The 17,373-nt window shown below is 41.5% G+C and overlaps 1 protein-coding gene across 3 annotated transcripts in view; it reads right to left on the bottom strand.

Moving 5' to 3' along the window:
• PANK1 (pantothenate kinase 1) overlaps positions 1–17,373 on the bottom strand; it is a 50,734-nt gene that overhangs the window by 15,961 nt on the left and 17,400 nt on the right. Inside the window, exons 1-2 of one of the 3 annotated variants that reach the window (XM_064144737.1) lie at positions 12,608–12,999; positions 3,397–3,749 (exon numbers count right to left, since the gene is read on the bottom strand). In XM_064144737.1, the coding sequence (XP_064000807.1) occupies positions 3,397–3,749; positions 12,608–12,863 (609 nt within the window). In that variant the 5' untranslated portion in view covers positions 12,864–12,999. Of the gene's footprint in view, positions 1–3,396; positions 3,750–12,158; positions 12,308–12,607; positions 13,000–17,373 lie in introns of those variants that run through there. The other 2 variants (XM_064144738.1, XM_064144739.1) reach the window with 2 other exon arrangements.

Genomic DNA, 17,373 nt, shown 5'->3' with positions numbered 1-17,373 from the left:
CTTACTGTCATCTAGAGTTACACAACTTACTCATACTAAACCACAGAACAGTAAGTTCATTTGCTTTAAGGCAAATACAGTCTACATGTCATCCACAGGAATCCACAGAGTCAGCCCTTAGAATCAGCTAGTAACTGGCACAAAGAAATCATTCTCTAACAGCCAAGTTTACTCTTAAAGCCTTTTATCTTACAGGTTATAGGGCCAGTCAAGGCCTGATTTTGTGTTGGTATTTTTCCTTCCTTTCCTGCTTCAAATGTTCTTTATAAAAAGTTATGAGTTTTGGTCCAGGCTCTGCTTCCACTGAAACCATCAGTAAAATTTCTGCCAAGGTAAGTCAGGCTCTGTAGGTGCCTGTTCAGAAAAGGAACACAAAGAACCCTCCATTGCAGTCAACACGGATTTTGCAATAGAGCAGGAGGATTAAGCAACAGACTCATCCATGCCTTAAAACCACTGCTAACTGGACATGAAGTCAAAGGGCCATGAAGGTTAGTCATTCAGAAAGGGGGGACAAAATACCACCACCACCACTGCAAAACTCACCCAGCAGCCCATAAAATCCCCAAATAAACCCAGAAAATCCCCTAAAATGGAAATAGTCCTTTTAGTGAGTTACTGATGCGCTTCAATGAACATTAAGTGTAACCACGCAGTCGGTATTTTTTTTCCTGTGGTCTATAATCAGTTTTACAACTTCTGGAGGAAACATTCACATCTTAAGAATAACTTGCCATACTACTGATTGTCATTGCCTGTAGTCACCAAGCAGTCCATGAAGACTTCTCCAGGTCTCCTCCTACCCACCAGTGTGGATCACATGAAAGGGAAGTCAGACAGGCAAATCTAGCTAGCTTTGTAGATTTAGTTGCCTTTCCACAGTGCAGAAGGCAGGCTAAAGGTAAACAGAAGCTGCCACTCAACTTTTTTTAATACACAAAAGCAAAAGATGTCTAAATCAAACCTAACTCACATAGGGATTCAGGATCAAGACACTGAACAGGCAAGTAACATGGGGGTTTGCCTTAAGGAAGAAAAAGCTGCTGCAATTGTAGAATGATTGCTGCTTTGGGATTCAAATGTTATTTTGCAGTATGTTGGATATTTTGTCCTAATTCTACACTATTCTGAAGTCCCATTAAGTATTTAGAAATGCCATGAAAGACAAACAACTTAAAAGCATGTACATAAGGAAACAGTCAGAACAATGGCATTTAACATTTATTAGTTAGTGAGCTCTCTAGCATTTAGCCAGACTTTTTGTGAATGTCATTAATTTCATCACAAATAAGTTTTTCTACACGGCTTCTAAGAAACAGAAACATATAAACTCTCCTCCATAAATGATATCATACAATACTGAATCTTGCAATAGCAGGATTTGGCACATGGTCTCTACCTCTGCAGGTACATTAGAGTGACCAAGTATTTGCAACAGACATTTCAATGCATTGAGAGTGTAACCCTGAAGCTGTCATCCAATGTCAGTTTACAACCACCAGAACACACTGAGACAGTCAGCTGCTGCTACAATAGCTAATGAAGTATGAAAATTTAAGTGCCAGACCCAGCACACTCAGCCCTTCCAGAGAGATTAAGCAAACAAATGTTCAAGTAACAGGTAGTATTTTGCTTCTGTAATACTCTATGGATACTACAGTTTGAGCCAAGAAATACTTGCTATAAAAGGAAGGTGTGGAACTGGGTAACTGCAAGAATAGGCCTCCAAAACACACAGGTGTGAGAACACTTCACCAATTGCTCTGTTACAAGACACCCTGGCCAACCACTAGAGAGGTTTTCTTGAACTACCTTCCAGCTCGGCTGTAGAGCTGTGGGAGAGAGGGTTATGAACATATCAAGTAAGCAATTCTAGATGCTATTACATGATGCAGATGAATCTGGGAAGACTAACCATTCCAAAGGGATAGTCAGCCTCTCCAGAAATCTCAAAGTGACCTTCCTCTGCCACCTGAATCATGCCCTAGACACATTGAAGGACTCTCAAACCTAAAGTGAAGCCACACTAAGTAACACACCCCTGCTGTGGTGCCAGCATCCTTACATAACACAAAATAAACTACAACTTTTGAGGGTTCAATCATCAGTAGACTCTAACACATAAGAGACTCGTAATCAGCCCAAAGAAAGAAATGTGGCACTAGTACTGGTCTACTAAAGCAACTCAAACGTGATACCTCTTCATTAGGCTAGCTGCTTCCATGTCCAACATTTACTGAAAATGACCACACCTACATAAGAATTGCAGGACTTGATGTTGATTTCTTAGAGCATTCTCTTTCTCCTGAGGATCTACTTATCTGGCAGGTGAGAGGTATTTAAAAAAAAACAGAAACTTACTTTATTGCAGAAATTGATGTTTGGAATTAAAAACAAAGCACACAAAGCCAAGGACTGCAGTCAACAGCCGCTGGTAAATAGTATAATAGTTCCCTAGACCAAAGCAGCTACCACTCACCCTCAAGACAAAGTCAAAAGCTAAGAGGCACAAGTGTCAGCCTCGCCTGCCAAGTAAATCATTCACATTAATCTTAGATGACACCAGCATGGGCAGACTAGTCAGTCAGCCAGTCTTTTACAGAAAATAAATGAAAATATAACCCAATAGAAAAGATACACAACAGGCAACTGTTTCCAAATGACTGTATCTCTATAGTGCAATTTGTACAATGGCTTTCTATGCCTCCATCACCACAATTTTTGCAGTGTGCTCATCTAGGAGCTAGGACTATTGCAGAAGTTTGTATTAACAGTAACATTCCAGTAATTCAGATTTACATCAGCTTCTGATGCTCTCTGCAGAGGCTGTTTTTAAGTTCTGGGGCATCTGCTCGCCTCATAATTTGCCTTTCTTCACATGACATTCCCAGAATTGGAATAAAAATCCAGCTGCCACTGTCATGCTTCATACACCGTTTCTCCCTCTGCTCCACACTTGGTCTTCCAGAGTTCTAAGTCTACCTGAAGACTAATACAAGGGAAAGGGAATCTGAATCTAATCTCCAGCCTGTATGTTTTAATTTCTGTTTTTTCAGTCTGCAAGACAAGTACTTAATCTCAGCATTCTAGGCTGTCATAACACACCCTCGGACAATAATGTATCTGATCATCACAGCTGTACTGTAAAAAAACCCACAAACCTAAACATGTACTGCAGAGCAGCATTTCATCAGAATACCCAGCAAGTAGAATAATCCTCATCTGTCCCCTCCATGCTGTCAACAGTTCTACCAATTAACAAATGTGAATTGCTTCTGTTAGTCTTAACTGATTAGGATACACAGAAATTATTTTCTCTGTGAGTTTCAGTATCAGGACTGCCATGATGTTTTCCCAAAGTACTTCCTCCTGAACCCATGTCAACTGTTCACGTACCGTTCTGAAGTCCTCCTCAAACTTGTAAGCTCCACCTCCTGTGGCACAGAGTGTAGTGTGCAAACTGGAGAAGTTCTTTTCACTACCCATCTGTATAAATCTGTGCATGGCACAGCTGGGAAAGCGGATGAAGTGCAGGTTTCCTGTGCGTCCACACATAGTCAGATTTTTCAGTTCCAGATGGACATCACGAATGCCAGTTTTACCATAGGCTGTATTGGAGGTCAGGTATTTCCTAATGCTTTTCAAGTTTTCCACCTCTTCCTGTTCCTCTTCTGCAGTAATGTCCTTAGGTTCAAAGTAGACCAATTTAACCAATGTTCCACCAATATCCATTCCAAACCATGGAAAAGCTAGGGACAAGGAGGTTGAGGAGAAAGAAAGAGAAAGTCACTCTAAATATACAGGTTAGCCATATCACTTAAAACATTTGCTAAATGGTAATTCAGTGCAGTCGCAGCAGCAGCATCTTCTCCTGGAAGCTGAGGGTCACTTAGGTGTCCAACACTTCAAAAAAGCACCATTAACAAAAACAACAAACTAAAATCTCAAAATACTCTTCTCCAGAGCAGCAGGTTTTAATAAAATGAAAGTATTTTCCTCCAGGAAAAAAAAAAACTTTACTCTTCAGTCAGCATCTCCTGACGGAGCACATTGACTGCATTTCATTCAGTCTGTCTCCTGGCACCAATTCACAAAATGAGAGGAGGAACAACCAACCAAACAGGAAAGCAAGATTTCACAACCCACCAGAACTAGCTCTGTTGGAATTACATCACCCTCACACATTATTCAGTATTTACCATTCTCAGTCCTTTTCTTTGAGTACAGGCTCCCTTTACTGGTACATCTATCAGCCTGTCATACATCTGTACAAGAAATGCCACTCAGCATATACATATTTGACATAGCTGGCCTAGGTCTACCAAACCCTTTGTTCTGTTAATAGCAAGAGCAAATGACTATGATGAACAGGCAGACGGAAGATAGTAACTGAACCAGGTTGGTCTGTCTGCTCTGCTTATATATGCATACGTTCATTTTACATAGTAAGCCCTGTAGCCTTAAGAAGCTGTGAGAATGCAAAGACTACACACAGGTACTGCAGAAGGCCAGTAATGTTTCTAAGAGTGGTTTGAAAGTATTGACTATGCGGCTAGTATCGAAGACTTGTTTCTAAAATACCAGTCCTGGTCATCTTTCCTTTAAGGAGAATTAGGCAGACTAGCCAGAAGTGTGATTCTACCACTTAGGGCATCCCATGGGCATTACTGATACTTCTACCAGTGAAACTAAATGTAAACAATCAAAGGCAAAGATTAATAAGCATAGCATAGAATCATAGAATCAACCAGGTTGGAAGACACCTCCAAGATCATCCAGTCCAACCTATCACCCAGCCCTAACCAATCAACTAGACCATGGCACCAAGTGCCCCATCCACTCTTTTTTTGAAGACCCCCAGGGACGGTGCCTCCACCACCTCCCTGGGCAGCCCATTCCAATGCCAATCACTCTCTCTGTGAAGAACTTCCTCCTAACATCCAGCCTATACCTATCCTGGCACAACTTGAGACTGTGTCCCCTTGTTCTGTTGCTGGTTGCCTGGGAGAAGAGGCCACCCCCCACCTGGCTACAATGTCCTTTCAGGTAGTTGTAGACAGTAATAAGATCACCCCTGAGCCTCCTCTTCTCCAGGCTAAACAGGCCCAGCTCCCTCAACCTCTCCTCATAGGATTTGTGCTCCAGGCCCCTCACCAGCTTCGTTGCCCTTCTCTGGACATGTTCCAGCACCTCAACATCTTTCTTGAATTGAGGGGCCCAGAACTGGACACAGTACTCAAGGTGTGGCCTGACCAGTGCTGAGTACAGGGGAAGAATAACCTCCCTTGTCCTACTGGCCACACTGTTCCTGATGCAGGCCGGCCAGGATGCCATTGGCTCTCTTGGCCACCTGGGCACACTGCTGGCTCATCTTCAGCTTACAATCTATCAGTACCCCCAGGTCCCTTTCCTCCTGGCTGCTCTCCAGCCACTCAGTCCCCAGCCTATAGCAGGTACTGATCACATTGCTCTTTCTCACATAATCAGATTGTTATTAAGTTACTCAACTTCAGGCTGAAGGGACCATAAAGATTTGAACTTCTTACAATAAAAGTCTCATCACTGTTCTGGTCTGGCTGAATAATGTGAAAGTAAATTTCACAATTGTTAATACACATTTCCACTCCCAAACCACTCCTTAAATGTCAGATATTTAAAACAGTTATTCTGCTCCATTGCTGTATGCAAAATAATTCAAACACCAGTTTCTCTTCCTAAGGACAAGGAAGGTACAATGCATAAACTCCCATGAAGTAGATTGTTTGCAACTCAGATTTTCAAGGAACACCTACTGGCCTCTGTTGTGAAGTCTTAAATTTCTTTTTCCATGCTACGTAAGCTGCAAGGCAAAGATACTGAAACGTAGTTTAATTTGAGGCTTGAGAAGATGCAACACATGCAGATGGATGAGAACTCCCTGAAATGGGAAGAATTCAAAACAAGTGACTTTAAAATGTGCTTTATTTTAAAAAGGCAAAATTACTGTACACTAATCTGTAACTCAAAGACTTTTGGAAGTACAAGGAAAGCAAAAGTGGTCTGGTCCATCCACAACATACACCACTATAGAGCAGTGGTGCTCAGGACATCAATTCTGATAGTGACTCACACAAATTTTTATTGAAGCTACTGAGAACTTCAATTACCTATCCCACTGGAACAGTGAGCCTCCTCCTTGAACCCAACTATGCAAGTAAGAAGTTTAATTTTAACCTGTAGCTAAGTGCATATCAACTTTTAGTACCCTACATTGAAGCCACAAAGTCTATTATAATCTACAATCTAACAGTAGCTTTAAAGTTGTAGTGTAGATTCAATCAGAAGTAGTATCCTATCCTCCTATCAAGCACAAGTCCAGCAGTGTTAAGCACTAAAAACTGAGAGTTACTTAAATGACTGTCAAGATATTTACTTTTGTATCTTAACATTTTGAGTACTGTAACAAACAACTATGACATTATTTCAAATCTGTATAGTTCTTGGGATGGACACAAATACTTACCAAGCAAGTAGAAACACCAAGACACTATTTTTTTAGTTGATTCTCTCTGTGAATCTAAATCCCTTTAATTTTGTTGTGAGCCAGATATTGGTAGAAAGAATTGGACTTTGCTCTTAGAAGAGCAGTTGTGTTCCTCAGCACAAATAAAGAACACAATAGCCTACATTTTGGTCAGTCAGAAGAGAAGCTTAGTTCTCTTCACAGCTGCTAACATCAGTTATCTGTTGGTATCACTTGCAATAAAGACAACCTACTTCATTGGTTGACTAACTGGGACAATACCCAAGTCTCAAAGTTCCTAGCAAGTCCCACTGAAATCCATAAAGCTTTCATACAACTATAGTGACACAATACAAACACTTCTGTATTCCAGAGATTACTTATAAAACGTGTTTGTTCTATCTTTTTTAGCTATCAGTATGTTCCAAACCAAAATACACCACTGAAGCACCATCCATTCCTTTCAATATCTTTTATCTTTAGATAACTCACCTTAGCTGCTACCTATGCACTTCAACTTTCCTAATGCCACTGAATGGGGTGCTAATGGAAGCATACACGCAGAGGACATTCAGTTCCCTGAATACAGAGGGAACGACCATTCAGAGGCCACCAAAATTATTAGGGCCTCAATGCTACAATTCAGGCACATGATTAAAAGTAGGTATTTGTGTAAATACAGTCTCCACAAACCTAAGGGAAATAGGGAGGTTTGGGTTATTTGGGTAGTTTTGTTTGTTTAAAGGTTATTTCATTGATTATCTGAATAAATGTCTAGTTTATTGAATTATTAAAAGCCAGGAAAGCAAGCAGAGGAAACTAAGATCCAGTACATCCACATCTTAGTTATTACAAATTGTGTGATTTACTGTGAAAAACTGAAGACAGTGTGCTGCAGAAATGATCTCACAGGGTAAAAAAAATGCATTTAACTAAAATTGTCTGTAAGACTTTTATGAGCTGATCTCTCTCAGTCTGTATACAATATGCCTATTGGATTAATGCAATCTATTATTGTGGAGAAAAACAGAACTATTCTACTCTACCAGTACACTGCAGTAAGTCAAAAACCAACAATGTTGTAATATCTAGGTGTTCTAGGTCTCACACAACTGATTCAGAAAGTGTTAAGATGATCATGCATTCTTAAAAGTCTAGCATAAACCAAAGACTCCACTTATCTAATTCTCTTTATGTTAATAATCAGCACAATTTACTGGTTTGTTATCTTGACAGAAAAATCTCCATTAATCCAAAAATTGGCTTCAAAAACATGTGACAATACAAACAGAAGGTATCTACAGCATTGCATAGTTAAGTAACCTGATGAACACTAACAGCTGTGCTATCTGGGGGAAAGGTTCACCCATGAGAAATTCTATGACATACTTTACCTAGTTTCTGTAGAGACTTTTAAAAGACCATGAAATGCATATTACATTCAGTTGAACACATGTGATTTCTAAAAATCCTGTGCTTAACATAAAAATATAAGGAAGGTAAACATCAAATTATGACACAGAGGAAGTTAAGAATGAAAAAGAATTCCTGGGTCACTAATTAACATTTCCCACCACTGGAGAGGGTAACCAAGGGTAATCCTTTTCATATGTTTAAGCAATTATATAAGGTTATCTGAATCTTTTTACTCCTCAACTCATAAAATAGACTGTTTGAACCTTTGCTGCTCAGAACTTCCTTCTCTCTACTGGACCCTATATTTATTTATGACCCATTTGAGAAGATTTCTTCTTTCACAAAAACTGTTACAGCTTATACATCTCTCCTACAGGACTTGTATTTCCTTGAACACATCCAGTATCTCAATTTTTTACCTACAAATTGAATGATGATATCAATAATCTCCTATTTCAGCCATAAACATCTGATAAAATATCTTAAGCTCAGTTACTTCTCCTCCTGGGCATACATATGGTGAAAACCTATTACTTCATTTACATTTTCCAATTCCATTTCATTTGCATTGCTTGCTGCTTTGATGATGAAAGAAATACCTGTTCTAATCGGGAGCAGAAGAGAGGAGAAACAAAAATAACAACAGAAAAACAAGTCACCCATGAGTGTAAAAACTGCTTTATGTTAGGAAAAGAAGCTGATAATAGCCTACATACATTTTTAAATGACTTTGCACATTTATGTTTGGACTGCTCAAAATGTAAAAAGGAAGCATTTGTCTTCCATTGAATAAAAACAGAATATAAAGCTTTATAGAAATAAAAAACCCTACCTGCTTAATAAAGTTTTTTCAAACCTTACAAAGCTAGAGCTAAATGAATCATGTGCATGTATCAGGTAAAACCTTACAGTTCATTTTCTGCTTCAAGACTTTCTTGAATGTTTACCTCCTCACCAGAAAATGAAACATCCCCAAACAACAGAATAAAACACAACCAAATCAAAAAAGCTTCAAAGGCAAAAGCAGAGAGCTGTTCATTACACAGGTATGATCATCCACACATATGCAGTCACACTACCAAAAGCCGATTTCTGAAAGCAGCACTGGCAGATTAGGTCATTACCTAGCCTGTAGCGATTCATTAAACAAACAAAACCAACCCAAAAACTCAACCCAAAAACAAATACCAGAAAGCCACAAAAAGAAAAATCACAAAAAAAACCCCACCCCAAAACCCCTTGAAGAGCCCACAACCACCCCCCACCAAAAAACAACCTAACTGCAAAAAACAAACCCTAACCAAACAACCCCACCCCCAAAACCAACCAACACACACAACTCAAACAAATAAAAGCCAAACTTACAATGACAGAGGCAGCACTGATTATGTACCAAGAATCCCATTTTCGGTTAGTTTTCATCAGGCTAGGTGCTGCCTTACCTGCATAAGCTTCCTATTCCTGTTGGCACTGTATTTTCTTTTCAATAAGATTGATACACAGTTTTAACTTACAGATTGCAGGACCACTACACACTATATAGTTCAGTTTATGACCAGTCCTACTCCTTAGGCAACCCTCACTCCAACCTAGATTAAAATCAACTGGAGATTAACTTTAAACAGCATGTCACCTGAAGCAATTCTTAAGATTAAAAGACTATGGAATATGCCAATGCCTCGACCAAAATTTCAGTAACCAATAACATGGTATTTATTCAATAGCAAGACCAAACACATTTTCACTAGTGTGTTCTTCACCAAAATATATGATATAATCATGGCATTCCATATATCCTCACTGGTGAAAAGGCCCACGTTTTCCACAGTTTCTACCTGGCTAAGTACTGCATAATGCGGCAGCCAAACACCACAGGGGCAACAACCAAAATACTGGCTAAAAGCATTCTTTACTGTGAAGCTACAACTTGAAGCATTTACAGATTTTAACAAATATGCCTTATAACTGCTATTGCTAAATGATTATGAAGCCTCAATTGTTAGGGGTTAAAAATGTGTATTTTATCAGCTGACCTGAGGTAAGATGTAAGCTGCTGATTTGAATAGAAACTTTGAAGCTTTATCCCAAGAAAAGCAATAGAATTAAGATGAGCAGCCAGCTTCTTCCCTATGTCTGAAGTAGAACATTGCTGTGAAGCCACAAGTAGTTAATTGCACACTGAAATCTTCGTCCTTACTTGTCTACAATGGTGTTTCATAGGGGTCAACAGAAGCACTTAACTCCTCCTTTTCTTTCTTCAGATCAAAGATCACATTTAAACTGAGTAAGATGACATGCTTCAAAACTTTGCAGAACTCGGTTTCAATGCTTTATTCTCTTCTAGAACACTTCACAGTGGAAGATGTAACAGGTACTATACATGTATTGATCATGTCTTATAAAGGGTCTGCAACTAATGACCTGAACCAGAAAACTGACATAAGCCTAGCATGCAACTCTAGTTCATCTAAAGAAAACACAAAGCAAAAAAACAAGCTTCTCAGCAGAAGTAGTAGATGAGTCAAAAGAATGGTAAGCTAGTTCCAGATCATCTCTCATCAGAGGCCAATCAGCAAAGCACATTGGTTTCACACAGAATCTTTCCTTTTCAGATGGGAAAAAGATGGGTATATAGAAGTCTACTTCACTTTGGCAGAAAGCCATTTAATTTAAAAGGATTTAAAGAATTAACTGCTGGAGAAAATAGGTTTCATTTGCTGAAATATTGGGAAATGCCAATTATCTCATCATCTTCTCCACCATGCAAAACAAGCCCCACAATCAATACTGAAGTCCATGACATGTGGCAACTGCACTTCGTTTTGCAATGTGTCCTTAAGCACAAAACAAACATCTGCAAAGATCAGGATTAAATTAAAACAAAACATAAAGTAAACCAGGACATTGTAGTATTCACCTTAGACTGATACAGAAGAAAGCTCTGTAGCACCAGGAGACTGTGGGTAAAATGTAATGAATTTAAGCTATCATATTTTACAGCAATATTAAATAGCTAATTCATTCTTGTATTTAATAAATCACATGAATTAAAACTTGTAGGATCAGCAAGCATTCACATGTTTTATTCAGCAAAGAAGCTGCAGCACTCAAAATAGTTCTACAGAGCACTTTCCTCATTTTCTGTTTTCATTAAAGTCTTATTTCATTAAAACTCCATGAGTAAAGTCTCTCTTGCCATACATTTTGGGCAATGTAGCCACTTATCTACCTCTTTATAGTAATGGGCTCTATTCTCCCTCAAGATCGCAAGGGTATTTCAAATACCTCATTCTTTCTTATTCAAGTGATGACAAGAATCCCTAAAAGCCTTATTCTTTGCTTCAAACAGTGTTTATTATTATGAAGAGTTTGATATGCAAGTGATGACTCTTCCTAGTTACACCAGTTCGAATGAAAAGTTACTCCAAGTTCTGCATTTGTTGTTAATAGATGACAATGTGAAGCTGCACTAAGACTACAAAACCACTTTGTGCCAGAGAATTATTTGGTCACCAATATGTTACATTTGGTAGCAGACTAACTTTCATGTGAGCATTGCATGACACACACACAAGATTCTAAGGCAAAGCAGTATGTGCAGCTCAACAACAACAAAAATTTTAAAGCTGGAAAATGCATTGGCTAATACATAACCTTGTGAAATCTAGAGCTGGGGCTGCTCCTGTTTTGTTCTGCTTATACAGAGAAGTTCATTCACTTCAAAAGACAGAAAGATGAAAAAGATGTAGCTGAATGCACACTACTTCCTACTGAATAGAAACATCTTTAACTTTTGGCAGCTGGTAGCTGCGATCCTGACTATCCCCGATTATCCTTTTGGAACATGCTGAACTTTTAACAAAGCGCCAAACATTTGTTGGCTTTATTTGAAGGGCCAACGAAGTGAGTGCAAAGAAACAATTTTTCTACTAGATTGTTTTGCTTATAATCCTTATCACAGAATTATTCAATAGTTCCACACTTACTTATAGGTGAAGTAAAGCCTTGAAAAACCGTCAAGCAGACAGCCCCGGTTGACTAACACTTTAACCAAAACCCACAGGTGATGCTTATAAGAAGCATACAACAAATTCACTGTGGCCACAATATGATTTTTTTTTTCTTTTCCCGGTCTGAGTAATTGTCTGTCACAAGGGGAAGGCACATGTACTATTGCCCGCAGTGCCTCACCAACACTGAAATCGGAGGCCTGCCCCTCGGTGGCCGCGGCGCTACTTACAGTGCTGCTTGGGCACGATGAGCTTCATGGGCGCGTCCGGGAAGCGGCGGAGGGCGGCAGAAACCTGGGCGCCGCCTGACGCGGTGATCAGCTCGGCGCAAAACTACCGTCCGCCCGTGTTTGTGCCGGACCGCCGCTCCCCGCCCGCCGCCGCCCCATTGGCGCAGGGCGGGCCCGGCCCACGCGGCAGCGGGGCCGTGGCCGGCCGCCGCCGCCGCATTGGCCGATACCCGGAGCCCTCGCTCCGCCCGCCCGGCCAGCCGGTGGCCGGGGGGGAACGCCCGGGACGCGGGAGCCGGGCGGCGCTCCGCAGGGGAGGCGGTGCAGGACCGTAGGCCGCCTGACACCGCGCCGAGCTGCAGCAGCGCCACACGGAGGCTGCTGGGCTGGCAACCCATGCCAGCGCCATCCCGCAGTGCCGCGCCTCGCCCGCCGCGCTCATCACTTACGTGGCCTGTGCCGCCGGCCCGAGTCCGTCCTCCGGCGCAGCCTGCATTTCTTGGCCGGGGAGCCGTGACTGAGTGGCGGCATCTCCGAGCGGAGCAGAAGCGGGTGCGGAGCCTCCCCGCAGCTGCCGCTGCTCAGCGGCTGAGTCGAAGAGTGGAAGCCGTTCTGAAGCAGCCCGCCGAGCAGGGAGCAGGAGGCGGCGGCGGGCGGTGGCGGCCCTGCCGTAGCGGAAGGCTGGGCACGGAGCTGCTCTCCCATGGTGGCTGCCTCTCCCCCTTTGTTTCCCGGCTCAGGTCCGGCTGGGCGCGGCGAAGCCTCCGTTCATTCCGGCGTCCGTGCCCGCAGCTCCCAGCGCTGGGGATGCGGCGCCCGGCCCCCCGGCGGCGGTGGCGCACGGCGCAGGCGTCCTGCCCGCAGAGCGCTGCAGAGGGGCGGCCACCGCCCTCCGCCTGGGCCGCGGCGACCCCCACCCCCGGGTAGTGTGCGCGTTCCCAGCCGCCGCGCCCGTCACTTGCAGGGCTCTGCGAGCACCTCTGGGAGCGCGCAGGGGCGAAGGACTCGGGGCGGGCCCTCACTCGCACGGTGAGAGGTAGCAAGGGCACGGTCACGCTGGGACCTGGCACCTCGCGCAATTTCGGCATGACTTCGTTCCCGTGATCGCCCCTCGCTGGCGCACACCGGGCAGGCCTGACCCGGTAACCGGCTGGGGTGTCATTTTCGCGTCAGTGTTCACAGGCACACGCTCATGTGACTCAGGTGTCTACCTCTCGGAGGCCTGTGTGCGATCCCTGGTACACTTCGTACCTCACACAAAGTTAATCTGTGCATCAGCACCAACGTTCACATTTTTGTCTGCACTGTCACGGGTGTCCTCAGCAGCTCTGAGGGACAGTGTGACCTTGAGTGTATCTGACCTCCTGCTTTTTTAGTATCTTGGCCTTCCCACCGCGACACTGATGAATCTCGTGACTGACCACTGAGACCTTCAAGTGTAAAAATACATTTTCTCAATGAAATGTATTAAATATCAAGTGGCCTAGGTGAACTCTGCTCCTGTGGTGTCATGTGTACACTGAAAAGAAACACTGAGTTCTACTCTGCACACGAAGGTAAGTTCTTACACTGACTGCCAGCCACTATAAGGATGATTGTCTGTAAATAAAAACAGGTCGCATAATGGCTCATCCTTACACCTAAAATTAGTACAAGGGACAGGGCATCTACTGTAAAACACCTACAAAGATTGAAGAGCTGTTCTAACTGACTCTAAAATGGGATAATGCATTAAGAAATTGCTTCATGAGAGGTAATGTGACCTTCTCCTCACTTCCTGGCCTGGGACCAGAACATTACATTTAGCTGAGAGCAAGCCACAGAAAAAAAATGTGCATTAAGTTGAAGAAATGCAGAGAGCAAAGAAAAAGTAAAATTTTCTTCCTAAAAAAGAGCCACCAATGTTTGGAAGACGATTAAAAACACTCAGGTTTTAATTCATATTCAAATGCATAAGCAACTGCTGTAATTGCCAGCCCAGAAGTGACTACCCTGAAGACAGTAGGAAGAAAGGCAGACTATATACTATACATTTACTGCTGGAAGAAGCTATGAAATTATTTGAGAACTCCCTAACCAACTGGAAATACGTTTAAACTAAAAATCAGAAGGCTGCTGCCTGGACTGTCAGGGACCTTTATACCACATGGCTGTTCGACGCAGCTGGCTGGTTAGGCTTTGTGAAGACATGACGAATCCTACTGGTACTATCCTTAACAGGATAGTATGCTTGTGCCTTTCTCCATCCCCTGAGAGGGAAACTGCATATACGACCACCCCAGTGGAGAAGAGAATTGTTTCTGCAATTTTCTCCGCAATTGCAGGAGAACTGGGATCAGACACATGGGCAGTTGTTAAATCTCACATGAAAGGTGTCAACTTTTTACCGTACTCCAACAAAAGTATGACCACCTTTAATTGTAAGCTTAGATCTCCTTGCAGTAGGATAACAGGCTTTCCACTGGCTGTTAATGGAATACAGTACCTGGTATTGTACCATGTATTAGGCACTACACATCTGGAATAACTAACAAATAAAAACATCAAACATTGGTCCAGAAAATTAAGATTTGAAGGGATATTCAAATAGGTAATAGCAAAGGAAAGATATCACACTTGCTGAGAAATAAGAAAGAACTCGTAAGAGATAACTGCAGTTAGGCAATTTCACTTTAGACTTGAGTAATTTTGTAGAAGTGAGTTCAACAAGCATTAGACTGCACTGGAAGGCTGAACTATTCACTACTCCAAGTTTCTAGGAAAAATTAAGTATCTGTGAGGAACAGTCTAGGTACAGCTTGATCCTGACTTAAGAGTGAGGAGAAAGCATGGCCTCAACACCTTCTGAGATTCTTTTCCATCTTTTATTTCCGCTTAAATATTTCCCTAATATTTTGCTGTAAATACTGCACAATCATGCCCAGGATAGAAGTGAACTAGACTCTGCTAAATAGAAGTAGTACATCAGCAAAACACTGTTAGGATATGATCGAAATCACTGTCAATTTCAAGACAGTCCAGTCTAATATAACAACAAATGTCACCTCAAATAATGCTGGAGAAAGCATAAAAATGGAGAAATGTTAAAGATAGTCCAAACACAGGAACAAATTTCACTTCTAAGTGTGCAAGTTTTCGTACTCTTGTAAGAGCAGGAATGAAGTAAAACACTCTCCAAACCTTTTGTGTTGTGGAAAGATTAAGCTTCAAACAACTGCACAGTTTTATCAAAACAATTTCAGACTCTTGTACTGATAAATACCATGTGAACTGATTTCTGCACTACAAAATACCATTTTTTTTGTATTATTTTTGTTTACACTTGTTTAACTTTGGAATGAGCTGTTAGAAAGGTTTTACATACTCTCTTAATTTTGGATTTCAGAATTCTTTATGTCTTCTGCAATCTAAGCAACAGGAATACAACTAGAGTCCTTAATGTATTGTGTGTTTATCCAAGGGTTTAAAATGAAGGAATCTCAAGTCCTCGGGTGCACATAGCACTGCTTACTTTGGGCACAAGGCAAATTACAGTGCCATCTGACACTATGGAAAAACACCTGAGCCTTTAGCATTAATAAAGTCGAAAGTGGGAGCAGCCTATCTGTGAGTTCATCCTATTCTGCACCAGCTGTGAACCTCAGCACACATGAACTAATGAACTCATTGCCTGATGCAGACGGCCTGTGCTCTTCTAATACTCTGCAAGGGGGCTATATTGGTGATGTGTAGGTCCCACATTATCCTTAGTATTTGAAAAGCTCAAATGTCTTAGAAAAGAATCCAGGAGAAATATGACAGAAGTGATAACGTCACCTCTTGAAAACAGGACAATAAGTAGAAATAAACTATTCTGCCGTTTTCCCAGTTGAGCAGTTGACTCAAGACCTGCTGTCTGCTTGGGTTTTACCCATAATATTTATGAGACAATGCATCACAGGACAAGCAGCTAAAAGCAGGCATTTTTTAAGAGGTACTGCAGTACCTTGTCTTCATACCACACACACACACACATTCAGTGCCACTGCCTAGTCTACTCTTAAATATATTTAAAATATACAGAAATTTAAGTCATTGCAAATCAAGAACCTGGTGGAAAAATCTGTCAAGAAAGTCATTGTATATATTACAGTTTATAACACTTTGAGGCAACCAAAGTAAAGTTTTTCTCTTCCTTTTATTCTAACTTTCTAAACAAATCCTGTGAGCTTGCTCAGTTTTCAGTGTAACTTACAAGACAACAATCCAGGAAGAGGTGCAATACTAACAAAATCGAGGATGTTTCCAGTTCTTTCAGTATCAACATTTACTCATTATTTCTGTCTTCCTTTCTGAACCAGAATAGGTAGAAATTACTTGTTTACATATTTCACTGTAAACCAGCAACCTGGTGAGAAAAGGACTACAAACACATAGCATGCTGAAGAATCCAGGACACAAATACATTCCATGAACAAGTCTGCTATACTGACTCGCTGCACAGTATGCACTTATATGGCAAACACTTCATGGTTTGTTCCATAAGCACCTGCACTTCAGACACCTAGCTTTCTATCACCTCTATTTATCTCTTTATAAGTAAAGGGAGGCAGGCTACAATTCTGTATGTAACTCTATGAGTCAGTTTCAGCAAACTAACGGCTAACTGTGGTTAAGATAATCTGCCACAGGATGAGTGGTGCTGTACTCCAGCCCTTACAGTTTCAAAACCAATGCTACTAATTTAAACAAAACAAAACAAAAACAAAACAAAAACCCCCACAACAAACTAACAACCAAATGAAACCAAAACAAAGAACCCTTTCAGGTATGTTATCAGGCTACCTGGCCTGAAATTCTCAGGAACCTATGAGGATTAGCTCCCCCTCCCTCAGTTTTTGTGGCTCCTATATCCCTGGTCTGAGGCCAAGCTAAAATAAGCACCAAACAGGTGCAGTCCACATGTAAATCCATTACTCAAGAACTGGAAAAAAAATTAACCTTGCAGAGCACCAGTGGTGTTATTCTAATTCAAAGCAGTCGGCTACAAAGCTTTGGTCATTTTTTAGAGAGAACTGGTAATGAGGAGCATGTGCATGTCTCACTTTACACAAACTATATTAAGCAATGCAAAGAGTAATGGCATAGCTGCCTGCAGATTTATGATCAAGGGGTTGCTGGAACACTGCCATTCCTGTTTATATGTCTATTTAGGTTATGTCTATGTTGTTTCTGT

Source organism: Pogoniulus pusillus, chromosome 6 (genome assembly GCF_015220805.1).
Source record: "Pogoniulus pusillus isolate bPogPus1 chromosome 6, bPogPus1.pri, whole genome shotgun sequence".
NCBI classification, from domain to species: domain Eukaryota; kingdom Metazoa; phylum Chordata; class Aves; order Piciformes; family Lybiidae; genus Pogoniulus; species Pogoniulus pusillus.
The sequence above is the reverse complement of the archived record's forward strand: the minus strand, read 5'-3'. Positions and strand labels throughout refer to the sequence as shown.